The 19,684-nt window shown below is 44.4% G+C and overlaps 1 protein-coding gene across 1 annotated transcript in view; it reads right to left on the bottom strand.

The window, feature by feature from the left end:
- Nucleotides 1-517: 517 nt before the first annotated feature.
- LOC309558576 (hatching enzyme 1.2-like) overlaps nt 518-19,684 on the bottom strand; it is a gene marked incomplete at both ends in the record, with an annotated part of 28,553 nt that continues 9,386 nt past the window's right edge. The window contains 8 exons of the mRNA XM_082261653.1: nt 518-672; nt 3,448-3,572; nt 7,859-7,943; nt 8,585-8,763; nt 9,787-9,904; nt 12,200-12,352; nt 13,012-13,096; nt 15,589-15,619. Of these exons, the coding sequence (XP_082117779.1) occupies nt 518-672; nt 3,448-3,572; nt 7,859-7,943; nt 8,585-8,763; nt 9,787-9,904; nt 12,200-12,352; nt 13,012-13,096; nt 15,589-15,619 (931 nt within the window). The remainder of the gene's footprint in view (nt 673-3,447; nt 3,573-7,858; nt 7,944-8,584; nt 8,764-9,786; nt 9,905-12,199; nt 12,353-13,011; nt 13,097-15,588; nt 15,620-19,684) is intronic.

Below are 19,684 nucleotides of genomic sequence, written 5' to 3'. Positions count from 1 at the left end.
TGAAGAAATCATTGTTTGTTCCTCTGTGCTGAGTGGGTCTAATGGGAGTGGCTTCATAATTATCTAACAGCTGTGGCAGCTGCAGAGCTCTAATGAGGAAAACTGCAGGGCCTGCATCCCTTTAGACATGTTCCTATTGGGAGTATCTCACCAAAAATTACATTTTTGATGCAGGGGATGCCAGAAATCTGACTTGTATCTTAGGCAGACTTCTGGAAAAATCTATGAGCCAATCACACAAGCAGGAAATTATGTTTCTGGGGTGTGGTCAGTATACATTCTGTGTACAGAACACCTCCAGGTAGCCATATTGCATTGCATTTTCAGAAAATTACAACAGCTGCAGATTAATAAGGAATGGTAATTTTTAATAACATTCAATTACAATATGATTTGTGTCGCAATTGTTTACGCTATATTATTTTTTCTATATTTGCTATTTTTTTTTCCCCATGAAAGTGGAGTTACTCTTTAAGTGCAACCCTTTAAAATCTGAGGTGTTATTGTTTGGAAGAGGTTAGTGAATTGACGTAGGAAACATTACCAAGCCTTTTACTTCCTTACCATTGGGTATGACCAAACCAGGCGTTGTGCTGGTGGTTCTTGTAGTTAATGTTGTGGTGGTGGTGGTAGTTGGAGTTGTCATGGTATTTGTCTGGCCATTAGAATTTGCTGTTAGGGAAAATCAGAATACACATTTCAGATAAAAAATTCAGAGATAATTAATTGAAGCTGAATCACTAAATAGGTGAAACACAATGCAAATGTATTTCTGTTCATCGATTTCTAAGATTTACACAACACTGCCATACAGCACAGTCCCATAGTCCTGGCTGGACTAAAAAGTTCACTTTTTACAGGTCCTACCAATGCTGACTGGACAGTGAAAGGAGAAGCAGGGGTTAGATATGGTCACCCTGGTCACTCTGCTCTCCTCCCTTGAACATACTCTTTGCACTGCAGCACACCCGATTGTCTCCCTCTCTGAGATCTCCTGTACAGGGACTAGAAAAGGCACACGCCAAGTCCGATTTAGGTACTGCTTGCATTTGATGATGTATATGCACAGAGCTGCAATAATTACACCTTCCTCGGGTTCAGCTTTACAGATAATAAACCTTGGGCTTTGCCAGTGTAGCACTACTCCCTTGGGAGCCGCTGGTTACGGATTCCCCTGGGTTACCCATAGCAACAACATCACAGTTTAGCATTTTCAAAGTGCTTGGCTCAGTCAAGAAACAGTCTAGGGCAGAGATGGCGAACCTTGGCACCCCAGATGTTTTGGAACTACATTTCCCATGATGCTCATGCACTCTGCAGTGTTGGTGAGCATCATGGGAAATGTAGTTCCAAAACATCTGGGGTGCCAAGGTTCGCCATCACTGATCTAGGGGTTTTGATTTTTTTGTAGTTTTATTGAGAACTTGGGTAGGAGAAGGGGTGAGAGGGAATACTCCAACTTGAATAAACTATGCACAATTTTCTGGGACGTCTAGAAATAACTGAGTGCGGCAAGGCTGCTGCTTCACCTTGTCGATAGCAGTGAACAAAAATGTAATGGACTTGTATCACTCTGTGAATCGCTCTTCAGGGTCTAACTAGGCACCCCCTTTATCCCTATTCTTCAGGGTTCTACACGGCACCCCCTTTACTGTACTTCCCTCCGTGTGAGCTAGCTCCTTGATCCCCTGACTACACTGGAGTGGTCCCCTTTCTGGACCGACCCTTTGGCAAGTCCCACAGTACTCAGGGACACTGTTTTTCCCAAGAGAATCTGCCAGAAACTCCACCGTCAGCTACACTGGATCCTCTGCAACTCAGCTCCACACCTGGTTCACTAGGCCGACTGCCTAAGATCACCTTCCTCATAAACAGTAGGAGGAGAGACCTCCTGGGACTCTGCTTCCCGCCAAAGACATCCGGTCACATGTCCCCCCGGCTTTTATGAGCAATCTCAGGATGCATTGCATGAATGCCCTCCCACTGGGACTCCCACAAAAGCCAATGTGTCACTGGCTGGGTTTCCTCCACTGTCCAACAAGCTCCCTCATTGGATACAGTGGGGACACTCCCTCAAACCCAGTGAATAACACCTGGAGACATGCAACAGGCTACCTAACAGATCAGGCTCCCCTGATAAGCAGAAGGAGCATTAGATGCATTTACCTAGCACCTACCTACCTAGGAAGGTGCTACATCAGTATGCATATTACAATATACACTATATTACCAAAAGTATTGGGACGCCTGCCTTTACGTGCACGTGAACTTTAATGACATCCCAGTCTTAGTCCATAGGGCTCAATGTTAAGTTGACCCACTCTTTGCAGCTATAACAGCTTCAACTCTTCTAGGAAAGCTGTCCACAAGGTTTAGGAGTGTGTCTATGGGAATGTTTGAGCATTCTTCCAGAAGCGCGTTTGTGAGGTCAGGCACTGATAATGGATGAGAAGGCCTGGCTCACAGTCTCCGCCCTAATTCATCCCAAAAGTGTTCTATCGGTTTGAGGTCAGGACTTTGTGCAGGCCAGTCAAGTTCCTCCAGCCCCAAAATCGCTCATTCATGTCTTTATAGACCTTGCTTTATGCATTGGTCCAAATCATTTGGCCGAGGGGGGATTATGGTGTGGGGTTGTTTTTCCAGGGGTTGGGCTTGGCCCCTTAGTTCCAGTGAAGAGAACTCTTAAGGTGTCAGCATACCAAGATATTTTGGACAATTTCATGGTCCCAACTTTGTGGGAACAGTTGTTCTTTGGGGATGGCCTCTTCCTGTTCCAACATGACTGTGCACCAGTGCACAAAGCATGGATGAATGAGTTTGGAGTGGAGGAACTTGACTGGCCTACAGCTCAACCCAATAGAACACCTTTGGGATGAATTAGAGCGGAGACTGTGAGCCGGGTTTTCTCGTCCACTTCAGTGCCTGAGCTCACAAATGTGCTTTTGGAAGAATGGTCAAATTGTCCCATAGAAAAACTCCTAAACCTTGTGGACAGCATTCCCAGAAGAGTTGAAGCTGTTATAGCTGCAAAGGGTGGGTCAACTCAATATTAAACCCTACAGACTAAGACTGGGATGCCATTAAAGTTCATGTGTGTGTAAAGGCAGGTGTCCCAATACTTTTGGTAATATAGTGTACAAGCATGTGTTACCATCTATCTCAGTAGTGTAACTGTCAAACAGTCCCCTTGGAAATGGGGGACAAAATCATAGGCTAATTAAACAAGTTATGTATCCATTTAACAGGTCTGTATCTTCCTGGACTACCAGCTGACAAACATTGCTAGGAGCAAAATGCAAAAGTACAGATCCCCATAGCAGCTAATCAAAATCAGGCTAGTGCAAGGTGGGTTGCGATTGGTCACTAAGGGTACTGCACTTTCTACTTTAATCTGAACTGTTTATAAAAAATCCATCCTTTTATTATACGATTTCACAAAAAACTTACAGCAGTTGTACAGGGTATTGATTTTTAGGATATCCAGACTACTCATGGCAACCCTCTGTCCAAAACTGACACTGTTGTCGGGAATGGCTTCCAGTGTAGGCATGCCATTTTTGGAGAAGCTATATCTGTAAGTGGGAAACCGAAAATTAGTGATACGTTTGAAATGTCAGGCTATAGACATTGAACTATTTAATCTACACAATAGTAACAAATCGTAAGAAGAAAAAATGCATTAAAACAACCTCTTACTGACCTCTCTAGCTGCAGCTATCATGAAGTATTTAGAGTCCCAAAACTGCTGGATCACCAAGTATAATGAACTTGGAAAGTATTCACAGTACTTCACATTTTGTTATGTTACAGCCTTATTCTAAAATGGATTAAATTCATTATTTTCCTCAAAGTTCTACAAACAATACCCCATAATGACAAAGTGAAAGAAGATTCTTTTTAAATCTTTGCAAAAAAAAATCCTATGTACACATAAGTATTCACAGCCTTTGCTTAATACGTTGTTGAAGCACCTTTGGCACCAATTACAGCCTCAAGTCTTGTTGAGTATGATGCTACAAGCTTGGCACACCTACAGTGCATCCGGAAAGTATTCAGAGCTCTTTACTTTTTCTACAATTTGTTATGTTACAGTCTTATGCCAAAATGGATTAAATTAAGTTTTTTCCTAAAATAATTCTCCAAACAATACCCTATAATGACAATGTGAAAGAAGTTTGTTTGAAATCTTTGCAAATTAATTAAAAATGAAAAATCCCATGTACATAAGTATTCACAGCCTTTTCACAATACTTTGTTGAAGCACCTTTGACACCCATTACAGCTTGGCACACCTATTTTGGGGCAGTTTCTCCCATTTTTCTTTGCAGGACCTCTCAAGCCCTATCAGGTTGGATGGGGAGCGTCCGTGCACAGCCATTTTCAGATCTCTCCAGAAATGTTCAATTGGGTTCAAGTCTGGACTCTGGCTGGGCCACTCAAGAACATTCACAGAGTTGTCCCATAGCCACTCCTTTGTTATCTTGGCTGTGTGCTTAGGGTAATTGTCTTGTTGGAAGATGAACCTTCGCCCCAGTCTGAGGTCCAGAGTTCTTTGGAACAGATTTTTATTAAGGATGTCTCTGTACATTGCTGCATTCATCTTTCCCTCGATCCTGACTAGTCTCCCAGTTTCTGCCGCTCAAAAACATCCCCACAGCATGGTGCTGCCACCACCGTGCTTCACTGTAGGAATAGTATTGGCCAGGTGATGAAGGGTGCCTGGTTTCCTCCAGACATGACACTTGCCATTCAGGCCAAAGAGTTCAATCTTTGTTTCATCAAACCCGACAATTTTGTTTCTCATGGTCAGGTACCTTTTGGCAAACTCCGGACGGGCTGTCATGTGCCCTTTACTGAGGAGTGGCTTCTATCTGGCCACTCGACCATACAGGCCTGATTGGTGGAGTGCTGCAGAGATGGTTGTTCTTCTGGAAGGTTCTGCTTTCTACACAGAGAAACACTGGAGCTCTGTCAAAGTGATCATCAGGTTCTTGGACACCTCCCTGACTAAGGCCCTCCTCTCCTGATCCCTCAGTTTGGCCAGGCGGCCCGCTCTAGGAAGAGTCCTGTTGGTTCCAGACTTCTTCCATTTACGGATGATGGAGGCCACTGTGCTCATTGGGACCTTCAATGCTGCAGACATTTTTCTGTACCCTTCCCCAAATCTGTGCCTCAATACAATCCTGTCTCGGACATTTCCTTGGACTTCATGGATTGGTTTGTGCTCTGACATGCACTGTTAACTGTGGGACCTTATATAGACAGGTGTGTGCCTTTCCAAATCATGTCCAATAAACTGAATGTACCACAGGTGGACTCCAATCAAGTTGTAGAAACATCTCAAGGATGATCAGTGGAAACAGGATGCACCTGAGCTCAATTCTGAGTATCATGGCAAAGGCTGTGAATACCTATGTATGGGATTAAATTCTTTTTAATAAATTTGTAAAGATTTCAAACAAAATTCTTTCACGTTGTCATTATGGGGTATTGTTTGTAGAATTTTGAGGTAAATGAGGAATTTAATCCATTTTGGAATAAGGCTGTAACATAACAAAATGTGGAAAAAGTGAAACGCTGCAAATACTTTCCGGCTGCACTGTATTATGTGAATGCGTTTTCCACAGAGAGACATTAAGGGCACTTCGTTTCCAATTTTTTCATTGGAATGGTTCAGCCAAGTTTAGAAACATTAAAATCCATCAGCCAGCAATCATTTTGTGTGAACAAGCAGTGCCTTAAGAGTGTGTTCAGGCGAAACGGTCATTGACTTGGATTTTAAACTTTGCTATATTGTCAAATAAAGAGCATAAACGTTCACAAAAAATACTTTGTAATCAAGCACTTTTGGGACTATGAATTACTTCATGATACCTGCAGCTAGAGAGGTTGGACTGACGTAGGTGAGCTCCAAGATCTGCTACTGTGCTGGTAATAGAAATAGAAGTCTGTTTGGCTCCTTTTTTCTATGTGACCTGATGTTTTTCCTCTTCCTTTGGGGTAAAGACTAAGAATAATATGCATTTTTGTTTCCCTTTTATGCATATACCTAGGAATTTATTGCCTTTCATCCAGAGATTCTGGCTTTTCATTTAGGTTACCAGTTCTCTGGGTGCCGACCTCAGTTCTCCAGCGGATTGACAGGAGTGACCATAGAGTAATTCCTGTAAGGCAGAGCAGGGACTGGATAGCTGCTGGAGTTAGAATTTAGCTCTTACCTCCCTTTAATTGAAGCCTACTGGGGGTGGAGGAGGACAGTGAGAGGGGGTGCCCACTGAGAATAGACCTCCTCAATAAAGATACCACTGGGGTACGATGGCGGACTGGCCCTCTTTTTATTTTACCTTGTCATATGACATCACATGGTAAGAGACTGAAAAATCAGCCACCTTCATTCTTGGATGGACTCACGCTGATAGAGGTCTGAACTGTCAGTATATCCAGGGAAGTGAGGAGGGTATCAACTTAGAACTCCCCTCTCCTTCTTTAAGCCCCAAAGAGTCCTTCATACCCCCCTACAGCCACCCAGGACCCCTTTGTTCAATACATCCCACAGGACCCCCCCACTCCAGCTTTTTAGCTTTAGTCTTTTCCTTAATCCTACTGATGCCTTGGAATTATACCAGTTTTCCTTCCAACGACAAAGGGACATTTTTTCTCCACCTCCTCACACCAGGACCAGATAATTTTTTCCTTCGCCACTGTTGGACGTATATTTTATTGTGGGACAGTATGATAGCTGCTATTAAACTTTAGTTTGCTGTAGTGTGCCAAAACCATTTACATTATCAGTGCATGCTCCAATCATTACTTACAGCATGCCGCTGATAGACCTACCCCATTCTTCATCCCCTGTCCCACATTCTCTGACCCATTGATTTCCCAATTATGTTTATTAAGAACATTGCTTAGTTCTCTCTGCGCAAAGCAGAATAAAATTATAAATAAGATACATCTTTTTGAATGGGCAGAGAATGGTATGCAGTAGTACAGTAGTAAGGTATTATGCTTGACCAAAAACTGGAGGAAGGGGAAGAGAAAAGGGGCAAAGGCAAACCCCCCCATGAAAAGATCCCATCCCATTTAACTTACAGGTTGGCTTAAGTACAACATGTGGTGCTATGAACCAAGGGTTGTTGGGGACATCTGTGTCGGCAGCTGTAGTGGTGTTATCCATGACCAGCGAAGCACAAAATAGATAAGCTTTATCTATTATATCTATCTATAAACTTATAGATATGTTTATCTATTTTGTGCTTCCCTAATGTCCCCGACAACTCTAGGTTCATAGCACCACATGTTGTACTTAGGCCGATCTGTAGGTTAAATGGGAAGGGACATTTTCATGGGGGTGTTTCCCTTTCACTCCCTCCAGTTTTTGATCAAGCATAATACCTTTGATTTTTATACATATATATGCATTTCTTACTGATACGCATTTGTGTATTATGCACCTGCTCCTGAGGAAGTGGAGCGTTCTCACGAAACTCGTCAAGCCATTTTGATGCATTTTTGCCATATTCATGGGTTTACACATCTGGTTTATATGCGATTTTTTGTAACTCTATTATGTGTTAGTAAACTGTATAGGAAGACTCTAATACAAATCAGCTTTTTTCATCATCATGTACAAACTGTATCATGCTATTTTGTTATCATTTGATTTGTATATATACATGAATTAATTATTACATGTTTTTTACATTTGATTATTTTGCAAGCTATTTGACAAGTGCCTCATTTAAAGTCCCACTTCTCTCTTCCTTGGTAATACATATAGAGATGAAAGCAAATGGCTAATCTTGGCCTGCACTTCATTTAAAGCCCCAAACCTCCCCTTCCCATTCCATAGACTCACTTAGAGTAATGCATGATGGAGCCATAATCATATTTGGTGAGATCCATGTTGAGGGTATTAACCTTCTGAAAAGCATAAGCGAGGCCTAAAATGAAAGCCAAAACATATTTTTACACCGGTAACAAAAAAACACAAACACTGCATGGGTAATTATTAAATCTCATTTCCTTATGGAGCCAACCTTTAGTTTAGTCTTCAGATGACACTTCTTTAGCCTTGTATATGAGATCACATTTCTAAGCCTACAATGTTTTCACTGTGGTTTGAGCCCCTTCCAGACAAATGTCTGGACTTTGCTTACCACCCAAGAAAACCCGTCCCGATGAAAATGTCAGATGTTGTGTTTTGGTATTCCAGAGAGGATCAGAATATTAAAGAAACAAGGATCACATGCTCTCTTCTGAAGGGTACAATCAGTCATTCAGAACTGATCCTCACCTTCAGGAGAAATGTGTCCAAGTGCCTATACCACCAGATGTGTGGCGAGCATTAAAAGGAAGCCTGTCAGCAGGATATCTAATGAAAGAGGCAGTCACAGATAACATTTTTAGAGTGTGAGGTTCTTAATTTTGTCATGTGACTCAAATTACTTCCAGAAAGTTAATGAAAGTGTTGATTGGTTGCATGTAGAGATTCCAACAGTTGACCTTAACAAAGGCCGTCTGTGATGGGATCATACTGATTCAATGGCTTCAGTACTCAATCAAGATGTCTTCATTTACATACCGTCTTGAATGTTATCCCACAGGACATTCACATAGCTGTCTCTGTCATTCCTCATATGTTCGTGGTTGAGACCTAGGGCATGTAGAGATTCATGGATGGCGATTCCCTCAAATACACATCCAGATGAATCCAAAGAGATGGCCTGTTCACCTCCGATTCGTCCCACCATTGACCAACATCTGAAAAGAAAATGCAGCTTTAGTCTGAAACCTAGAGGATGGCAGTGAGCTGGAACACAATCTCCACATAATTAATATTAGACCTCACTCAAGGGCTAATTTTTGAAAACAGCAGGTCTGTGTGCAAGATTTCAAAGTGTGCCCTTAATGCCTGGAAACAAGTGCAAAAAAAGGGGTGACTTCATATTGCACTGAATATTGGGAGTGGCTTAAAGAGGTGCAATTAGAGTCTAAGTTGACTTACATTGCGTAGAATGAGGCAGTGTTGAATATTGTTTTTTAAGCACAGTATCTATACATTGGAGGGGCAGGGCCATACATTAGACATTAGGGCACATGTTCAGAGTTCAGTAGTACTTACTAGTGACCTTGGAACTCTTCGTCACTTACTACTGACTCCTAAACTCTGCATCTTTTACTCCTGACTCCTTAACTCTGCATCTTTTACTCCTGACCCCTGGACTCTGCGTCATTTACTCCTGACCCCTGGACTCTGCGTCATTTACTCCTGACCCCTGAACTCTGCGTCACTTACTTCTGACCCCTGAATGCTGCTCCACTTACTCCTGAATTTTGCATCACTTACTACTGACCACTTAACTCTACATCCCTTACTACTGACCCCTGAACTCTGCCTCACCTACTACTGACCCCTGAACTCTACCTCACTTACTACTGTCCTTTGAGTCACTTACTACAGAGTTCAGGGGTCAATAGTGACAGAGTACAGAGGTCTGTAGTAAGTGACAGATCTAAAGCCAGCTGCAGCTGCAGCAGAGCCACAAAAGGAGGAACTGAACTGAGTTTTCCCACACTTTTTGTTGCTCAATGTGGGAGAGCACAGTGGGCCTCACTCCCCTGGGGGCCCTGTGCACTGCCCACATTGCATACATGGAGGATACACCAGCATGGAACAGTAGGAAACGAATAAAACATACATTTTTCTAGAGGTGAGAACTGCTAATAACCTATTGCTTTGCCCTGCTTGGGTATATTTGTACACATGTTTTATTTATTACATACCCATTCTGAGGCTGATAACTAAGGTAATCAACCTCTGATGTCTTCTTGATAAAACGGATACATGTGAGGCTTTCAATGCCCTTCATTGCAGACTGTATTACTTGTGCTTCATTGACATCTGTAGAAGATAGAGATGAACATATAACTAAACAGACTTCTTTTCTCAGTGTACATTTAGCTTCATGTATTTTTCTGTACTGTAAAGGAAGGACTTTTGGGTTCACTTTGGACTGGTCTACCAATCTAGTTATCTATCAAATTTGAGATCTAGCTATCTTGACATTTCAGGGCCTCCGAAACTGTGATAGGCAGTGAGGAAGTAAAATGAGCAATTTACGCCCTTAGAAAGCCTAAAGGTAGTGATTAGATTTTGGTGTTCCGTAAACAGTAAGGCTCCGAAACAGTCTCAGACATGTGGTATCCCTGTATTCAGGAAAAGCAGCAGAATGTATTTTGGGGTGTCATTCCTCATATACCCATGGCACGTGTGAGCAATAAATCATTAAGTGACAACTTTGTGTAAAAAAATAAAAATAAAATTGTAATTTTCCCTTGTGGCAACAATAATATAAAATATTCCATGGACTCAACATGCCTCTCAGAAAATAGCTTGGGTGGCTACTTTCCAAAAAGGGGTTATTTGGGGGGTGTTTGAACTGTCCTGGAATTTTATGCCCAATATTAGAAGCTTATGCCACATATCACCCACTTTTCTAACCACTTGAAGACCAAGCCTTTTCTGACACCTTTTGTTTACATTAAAAAATTATATTTTTTACTAGAAAATTACTTTGAACCCCCAAACATTATATATATTTTTTTAAAGCAGAGGCCCTACAGAATAAAATGGTGGGTCTTGAAATGTTTTTTGTCACACAGTATTTGCGCAGAGGTTTTGCAAATGCAATTTTATGGGAAAAAAACACTTTTTTTGGAATTGAATGCACAAATACACTATATATTGCCCAATTGTTTGTTAAAATATAAAAGATGACCTTATGCCGAGTACATAGATACCAAACATGACATACTTTAAAATTGGGCACGCCCATGCAGCGACGACAAACTACGTACATATTTAAAAGCCTTTACAGGTTTCCACTTTAGATTTACAGAGGAGTTCTACTGCAAGAATTACTGTCCTCGATCTGACATTCGCAGCGATACCTCACATGCCTGGTGCAATTGCTGTTTACATATGACATATATAACTTTGCGCACAAACACGGGGGGACAGGGGTGCTTTCATTTTTTAAAATTATTATTTATTTATTTATTTTTTTTTTTTTAGAATTTTTATTATTATCACAGGGAATTTAAATATCCCTTATGATAGCAATAAGTATTTTTTATTTTTTTTAAATTGGGGTCTATTAGACTCTAGATCTCTCCTCTGCCCTTAAAGGATCTGACCACACCAAGATTGTTGTGATAAGATGCTTTCCCAATTTCCCAATGGCGCTTTTTATATCTGGCAAAACCGAAGTCATGAAATTCTCGTAGCTTCCGGTATCTTAGGCCATATTGATGATTAGAACAGTTCTAGTCTCCAATCAGCTCTATGGTCAGCTGACAGAACCACTGACTGCAGTCTTGGGTTACCCGGTGGGACAGGAGAGCCCGAGAAAACCAATGAAGAAGGCGGGGGGGGGGGGGTAAAATGTATTACTAAATATGTGGCGGACAATCTGACGCTATTCAGGACTAACGCTAACTAACGTTAACACTAACTAATGTCACCTGTGACACTAATACAGCGATCAGAAAAAAGATCTGTACACTATAATAGTGACACCGGGACAGGGCAGTGAAGGGGTTAACTGGGGGTAATCAGGGGGTTAAATCTTTATTAGGGGACATATGGTGGTTATCTGGGACTGCCTCTAACTACCACTAACTGGCGCTCACACTAACTGGCGTCACCAGTGTCACTAATACAGTAATCAGTAAAATATCTGTATACTTTATATAGTGACACTATCACAGGGAATGAAAGGGCTAACTGAGGGGGGGGGGGGGTGATAAGGGGGTGAAAAATGTACCTATGTGTACTGGTGTCAGTGTAGTGCTTGTGTACTCACTGTTTGATGCTTTCTCCTCTCACACTGGAACCAAAAAGGGCTCCAGGAGAAGAGATTGCATAATTTCCTCTGCCTATGTTTACATTACACAGGCACAGGACATTTTGTGATTTGCTAGAACTGATCAGCAGGTCCAGGCCATAAATCATTGGCCTGTACCTAACAAGTGATCAGTTCTGGAGTGAATCAGATCACTGCCGGATCACCCTCTACCCCTGCGCGTGACCGACGTGCAGGTACGTCGATTCGCGCAGCCGAGCCACCTTGCGACAGTAAAATTGTGGCAGGTGGTCAGCAACTGGTTAACATAGATGGTCAAAGAAAGTACTTACTATAGTCGCTGGATACAACGTATGGAATATAAACGTTTCCATCATTGGATTTTTTCCACAGGCAGATGTCCTTGGGGCATCCATTACTAATCCTTTGTTTGCTGTAAGCGATGTCCAATTCCTGAATTACATATTTCTCAAATAATATTGCTCCTAAAAGATTAAAAAGGATTGTGTCATTGAATTCACGAGTGCTGCTCTGAAAACATCCAGTTATCACAGTCATACATAAATGAACAATAAAGGGCCTTTTTTTGGGTTAAAGAGTAAAAACAAAACAAAAACCATAAGGGTCGCCATTGGCGGCCTCCATACTCTTCCCTAGAGTCATTAGAACTAGGGTACACATTGGAAGATTTCCCCTCATTTCTGTGGACAACACAAAATCTGTTTTATTTCTTTTTTTTACTTTCCCTTTCAGTGATAATGGTAAACAGAACAAAAAGAGAGGGAGCATCTCCCTAACGGGGACACAAAAAAAAAAGTTTTGCCTTTAGTTAAACTTTAAAATGTTACTTGCATCTTAGTGGAGACATCTGATAAAATGAATGAGCCAATTACAGAAGCAGGAAACCTCCTTTTTGGCGGTGTTCTGTAGATATGGCCATCACCTATGGCATTTATATACAGTTTTAGAAGATTGCAGTAAAGGGGCTTCAGATTAAAACAAAGGTAATTAACCTAAATTACAAAATCTATGGTATGATTGTATGGCCATTTTAGATGCTATATTTTATTTAAGATAGTGGAATTCCCCTTTAAGTTTAAAAAATACTTTATGTTATATAGAACTGTTATTCATTTTACCTTACCTTTATTATTGACTTCGTAAATCAGATCAGTCACGATTCTATCGTCTGTTGTGGCACATGTAAAGAGGAGAAATACATTGTAAAGCTTACATGGTTTATAATGTTACTATATATGTATATACAGTATATGACAGGCCTGCCTTGTGAATATTCAGATGTTCTGATCAAGCTGTATTAGTGGTCCTGCAGAGATAGATAAGTGGTAACCAAAGTGGGACTTATAAAAGAATGCTATGAGAAGGGTAACACTGTACCAACCCTACCCTCTGAACAATTGCATGTATTTTATGAAACCTCAATATAGGAAAATAAAAATACTTGGGTGGAGGGGGATCGGGATTTATTTTCATAAATTAATTTTTTCTTGTTCACATACCGTATATACTCGAGTGTAAGCCGGCTTTTTTTTTAATGCTGAAAAAGCCCCTCTCGGCTTATACTCGAGTCACGGTCTCACTTACCTTTTAAAAATGGTGCCGCCCGGCGCCAACACATGACCGTGCATGCGCCGTCTGCCCGGGAATAGCCGAACATGTACGGGCTTTCCCGAGCATTGGCTGCACATGCGCGGTGACGTGTTGGCGCCGGGCGGTGCCATTTTTAAATGTAAGGCGCCTCACCGACAGGTAAGTGAGACTCTTCCTCAGCCCATGCATTTCCTCATGCAGTGCTGCGGGCATGGTACAGGACATTCTCCTGTACCATGCCCCCAGCACTGCATCTCCTGTACCATGCCTGTACCATCTGTGCCATGCCTGTACCATCACCTGTGCCATGCCTGTACCATCACCTGTGCCATGCCTGTACCATCTCCCGTGCCATGCCTGTACCATCCCCTGTACCATCTCCTGTGCCGTGCCTGTACCATCACCTGTGCCATGCCCATACCATCACCTGTGCCATGCCTGTACCATCACCTGTGCCATGCCCAAACCATCTCCTGTGCCATGCCCAAACCATCTCCTGTGCCATGCCCACAGCCCTGCATCTCCTGCACCATGGCCCACAGCCCCTGTTTTGTGTCTTGTGGTGGCATTGAAGGGGGCATGTACGCTGGTCTCTGCATTGAAGGGGCACACACGCTGGTCACTGCATTGAAGGGGGCACGCATGCTGGTCACTGCATTGAAGGGGGCATGTATGCTGGTCACTGCATTGAAGGGGGCATGTACGCTGGTCTCTGCATTGAAGGGGCACGCACGCTGGTCACTGCATTGAAGGGGGCACGCACGCTGGTCACTGCATTGAAGGGGGCATGTACGCTGGTCACTGCATTGAAGGGGGCATGTACGCTGGTCACTGCATTGAAGGGGGCATGCACGCTGGTCACTACATTGAAGGGGGCATGTACGCTGGTCACTTCATTGAAGGGGGCATGTATGCTGGTCTCTCTGCATTGAAGGGGGCATGTACGCTGGTCACTGCATTGAAGGGGGCATGTACGCTGGTCTCTGCATTGAAGGGGGCATGTACGCTGGTCACTGCATTGAAGGGGGCATGTACGCTGGTCTCTGCATTGAAGGGGGCATGTACGCTGGTCTCTGCATTGAAGGGGGCACGCACGCTGGTCTCTGCATTGACAGGGGGCACGTACGCTGGTCTCTGCATTGAAGGGGGCATGCACGCTGGTCTCTGCATTGAAGGGGGCATGTACGCTGGTCACTGCATTGAAGGGGGCACGCTGGTCACTGTTTTGAAGGGGGCACACTGGTCACTGTGCATTAAAAGGGGGCACGCTGGTCACTGTGCATTGAAAGGGGGCACGCTGGTCACTGCATTGAAAGGGGGCACGCTGGTCACTGTGCATTGAAAGGGGGCACGCTGGTCAAAGTGCATTGAAAGGGGGCACGCTGGTCACTGTGCATTGAAAGGGGGCATGCTGGTCACTGTGCATTGAAAGGGGGCACGCTGGTCTCTCTGCATTGAAACGGGGCACACTGGTCTCTCTGCTTTGAAAGGGGGCACGCTGGTCTCTCTGCATTGAAAAGGGGCACGCTGGCATCTCTGCATTGAAAGGGGGCACGCTGGTCTCTCTGCATTGAAAGCGGGCATGCTGTGGTCTCTCTGCATTGAAGGGGGCATGCTGTGGTCAGTCTGCATTGAAAGGGGGCACGCTGGTCTCTCTGCATTGAAAGGGGGCACGCTGGTCTCTCTGCATTGAAAGAGGGCACACTATACCTTAATTACTGAAGGCCCCTTTCACACTTTTGCGACCTCAAAGTCACGCAATTTTTTACTGCTTTTTTGTCCCCATTTTTTAAAATTAGTGACCAGCTTCTGGGGATGAGTCAGCCAAAAGATTTTGCTGATGTGTTTTTGGCTATATTGTCACTGGATCTAGTTTAGCAAAAGGCTTGTCAAGTCTGTGACCGGCTTTTGATTTGTCAAACCTGCAAGTCGCCTGGAATAATCCAAAGATTGGTAACATCAAGGTAACATACCATCAGGCTACATAAGTATTCTGGTCTTTATACAGTTTTTTAGTGCATAATTGCGGAACTGGATAAACCAATTACCAGTCAAGTCTGACCACCAGCTCATGTTTATACATGACTCTAACCAGTCCCTCAAGTCTTACCTTGTATCTCCGACTTCTTTTGTTGTAATTCCTGACAAAAGAGACATACAATTCCATTAACAATGGTAGAGGTTATGGGGACAATAAGCAACGCCTTACATATCAATTCATCTAGTCGCGCTGTCTTGAACCTGCTTGGTGAGCTGTCCTGTAACTGGGACTTTTGCAATGTTGTGGATGCTTTGGCTGGGATACTGAGCATAGTTTAACCAGTTCTGGACTAGAAGGATTTGCCCCCTTAATGAGCAGGACATTTTTTGCGATTCGCCACTGCATTATTTTAACGGACAATTACGCAGTCATGCAACACTGTACCTAAATAAAATTGTTATCTTTTTTCCCCCACAAATAGAGCTTTCTTTGTATTTGATCACCTGTGTGATTTTTATTTTTCGTGCTATAAACAAAAAAATAGCGACAATTCTGAAAAAAACAACAAAAAAAAAAACAATATTTTCCCATTCTGCTATATAACACCCCCCCCCCCCCCAAAAAAAAATGAAAAATCTATTTTTTTTTTCACATTTTAGGATTTTTTTTCTGCTACATATTTTTGGTAAAAAGAAAATCGCAATAAGCATATTATGATTGGTTTGTACAAAAGTTATCGCGTCTATTAACTACGGGAAAGATTTATGTAATTTTTATTGTTTTTTTTTTTTACTAGTTATGGCAGTGATTTGCGATTTTTAGCGGGACTGCGGCATTGCGGCGGACAGATCGGACCCCTAACTGACATTTTTAACACCTTTGGGGGGACCAGTGACATTACTACAGTAATCAGTGCTAAAAATATGAACTGTTGCTATAATAATGACACTGGCAGGGAAGGGGTTAACAGAGAGGGTGATCAAAGGGTTAAATGTGAGCCTAGGGGAGTGTTTCTAACTGTATGGGGGCGGGGCTTGTGAAATGATACTAGAGACCTGTGATCCTATATAGAAGGATCACAGGCGCTCTGTGATCATTCCAGAGAAGAACGGTCAGCTGTGTTTACAACAGCTGACCATTCTTCTCTCTCAGCGGGGAGCGATCGCGGGCTGCCCAGAGGCAATCAGAGCCGCCGGCCCATGCATCGGAGTCCACCCTGCTGAGTGGGGGGTGGGAGCGCACAGCCGGTGGCGCACGCTCGCCCCCTAGCAGCAGGCGCGCGACTCTCGTATGTCTTTACTTACCTTCTCTATGCAATTGAATTGAACCTCCTCTATTCCTGTCACCTGCCAGTGCTCCTGGCCCCTCCTCTCTGGGAGCTGCTTCCCAAGGGGGCACTTGTGCGTGCTCGCACCCAAGTCCCGCTGCTGCATCCACTGACCCAGCCCCTCGCTCTCTCATCACTGGCTTTGACTGACAGCACTGAGAGCCAATGGCTCCCAGTGTCCCAGCAAAGCAAACGAGACCCGGAAGTGAGGGGAGAGAAGAGCTGCAGACGTGCAAGGCGCTCGATCAATTGAGAACTCCGGTAAGAAAATGGAGGGGTGGGGGGATAGTGACGCCCAAACATTTTTTACCTTAAAGGGACTGTAGAGGCAGAAGGTTTTTTTTTTTTTTCATCTTAATGCATTCTATGCATTAAGATAAAAAAAATCATTCTGTGTGCAGCAACCCCCCTAATACTTGGTGTTACTACGATGTTGTAGGAGTTTCCCTGCTGCCCGGGACTCCCCTCCTCATTGGCTGAGACAGCAGTGTGGCGTTATTGGCTCTCGCTGCTGTCAATTCAAAATCAAAAAATCAAAAGTCAGTCAGCCAATCAGGAGACAGAGAGGACGGGGTCAGGTCGTGGCTTGGTGTCTTAATGGACACAGGGAGCTGTAACTCGGCTCGGGTGCCCCCACAGCAAGCTGCTTGCTATGGGGGCACTAAACAGGAGGGAGGGGCCACGAGCACAGAAGAGGGACCTGAGAAGAGGAGAATCGGGGCCACTTTGTCCAAAACCAACTGCACAGAGCAGGTAAGTATAACATGTTTGTTATTTAATTTTAATAAAGAAAATTAAATTCCAGTTCTGCAGATCAGTTCTACCCAATGGTAATGCAGACAGCAATAAAACCTGGCAGAGCTTCTAACTCTTCTACTGTTAAGTTAAACAGGCCACACAATAACGCCTTTCTAAGCAATTAATGACAGCTAAAAGTCAGATTCATAAAGCTGTTTTGACCAGTGGCGGCTGGTGCATTGGGGGCGCAGGGACGCCGCCCCCCCCATCCATGCGTCCGGCCCCCTAATCAACATGCAGGGAGCCAGGAGCATGGATTCCGATGGGTTTTTTTTTTTTTTTGAAGCACGTGATTAGAGCCAGAGGCTCTAATAGGCTTCAAAAAAGGGTGGAATCAGGGAGCAGAGCACTGCGCCCTGAGCCCACCCAGTTGTGTGACCATAGCGAATGAATATTCGCTATTGCCACACTGATTCTCCTCCTGGCCAATCAGGAAGCGGGTCCTGAGACCCATTTCCTGATTGTCCGAACGGAAAAGCCATGCTATTGACCAGGGAGCGGAGGAGGAGAACGGAGGAGACTGAGGGGGAAGCCGCCACCGCTGCTGCCTGCCCAGGGTGAGTGAGCCGGTGACCGGGGGGAGGGGGGGAGCAGTGCGGGCTGGAGCTGGAGGGGGACAGTGCAGGCCTGAGCTGGTGGGGGACCGGGGACCAGGGAGGGGGGGGAGTGAAAGCTGGAGCTGGTGGGGGACAGTGCGGGCTGGAGCTGGTGGGGGACAGTGCGGGCTGGAGCTGGTGGGGGACAGTGCAGGCTGGAGCTGAAGGGGGATAGTGCAGGCTGGAGCTGGTGGGGGACAGTGCGGGCTGGAGCTGGTGGGGGGACCAGCGAACCGGGGGGGGGGCAGTGTGGGCTGGAGCTGGTGTGGTTGGGGGGGGGGTATGGTGTGGTACATCTGCGGCTTCCCCTGGCCCATGGAGCACCAGCCGCCACTGGTTTTGACACTTTTCTTAGTAAGAAATAGGAATGAGCACATGCACTTTCAGACACAAGTCTGAAAACTGTCCTGAGCTGTCCCACTGGGAAGCTGTCAAAGCCAACAGCCAATCACAGGGGGTGGAGGCATTCCCCGCAGCTGCACATATGCTACAAATGACTCTGCTGTCTATGATTGGCTGCCAATGTTGACAGCTTCCCAGTGGAATAGCTCAGGATGGTTCAGACTTGTGTCCAAACATGCCTCATCCCTGGAAAGAAATCAACAGAGCTGGTTTTATCACCCAACCACACTTACTGGTTTACAGCGGTAGTAAACCTCATTTTTTTTAAAAAAACCTTGTAAGACAACTGCATAATATGCTAGTTGTTAGCAGGGCTTTTTTTCTCAGAGAAAAGGTGCAGGAACTCGAGCACTAACCCTTGGTTCTACCTCTGAGCACCGACACTTGGATCCACCCCCTACCCAGCTTCCAGTACAGCCCCTTTTAGAGAATAAGGAGCCAAGTATAATTTTGTAGTGGAATGTATGGAATTTGGTTATGATAACAAGAAAAGCAATAAAATTGATCCCCCACAGCCAACAGCAATATACCCCCCCAGCAGCAATAGACCCCCCAGCAGCAGCAAAAGATCTCCTAGCAGCCAGCATCAATAGACTCTCTAGCAGCCAGCAACAGTACACCCCCCTCCCCAAACAGTAGATCCCTTCCAGCAACAATTAACCCACAGTATCAAAAGATCCTCCACCAGCAACAATAGATTGCCATCCAAAAATAGTTCCCCTCCAGCATCAATAGATCCAGCATCAGTAGACCCTCCAGCACCCCTTGCCATGGCATACATTCAGTGCTAGAGGTGCCGGAACTGCGTTCCCCCGCGTTCCCGATGAAAAAAAGCCCTGATTGTTAGTATGCATTGCATACTAGCACATTATAAAATACTTACCTTAGAACGAAGCCTACCAGCGGCACCATGTCACCACTGAAAGCGCTTCCTTCTTCACTCGGTCTTCCTCCTAGTCCTGCGTCCTCTGGCTGCCTGACTGGCCAGGCCGCAATGTCGTCACTCCTGTGTATGCACGCTGTAGTCACGGACCGCGGCTGTGAAGAGACATCACAGGTATGCTGTCCCTTCAGAACACATGTACCGGTGACATCACATGCA

This window comes from Pelophylax lessonae (assembly GCF_965119305.1).
Source record: "Pelophylax lessonae genome assembly, chromosome: 6".
NCBI classification, from domain to species: Eukaryota; Metazoa; Chordata; class Amphibia; order Anura; family Ranidae; genus Pelophylax; species Pelophylax lessonae.
Note: the sequence above shows the minus strand (reverse complement) of the source record. Positions and strands in the feature narration are given on the sequence as shown.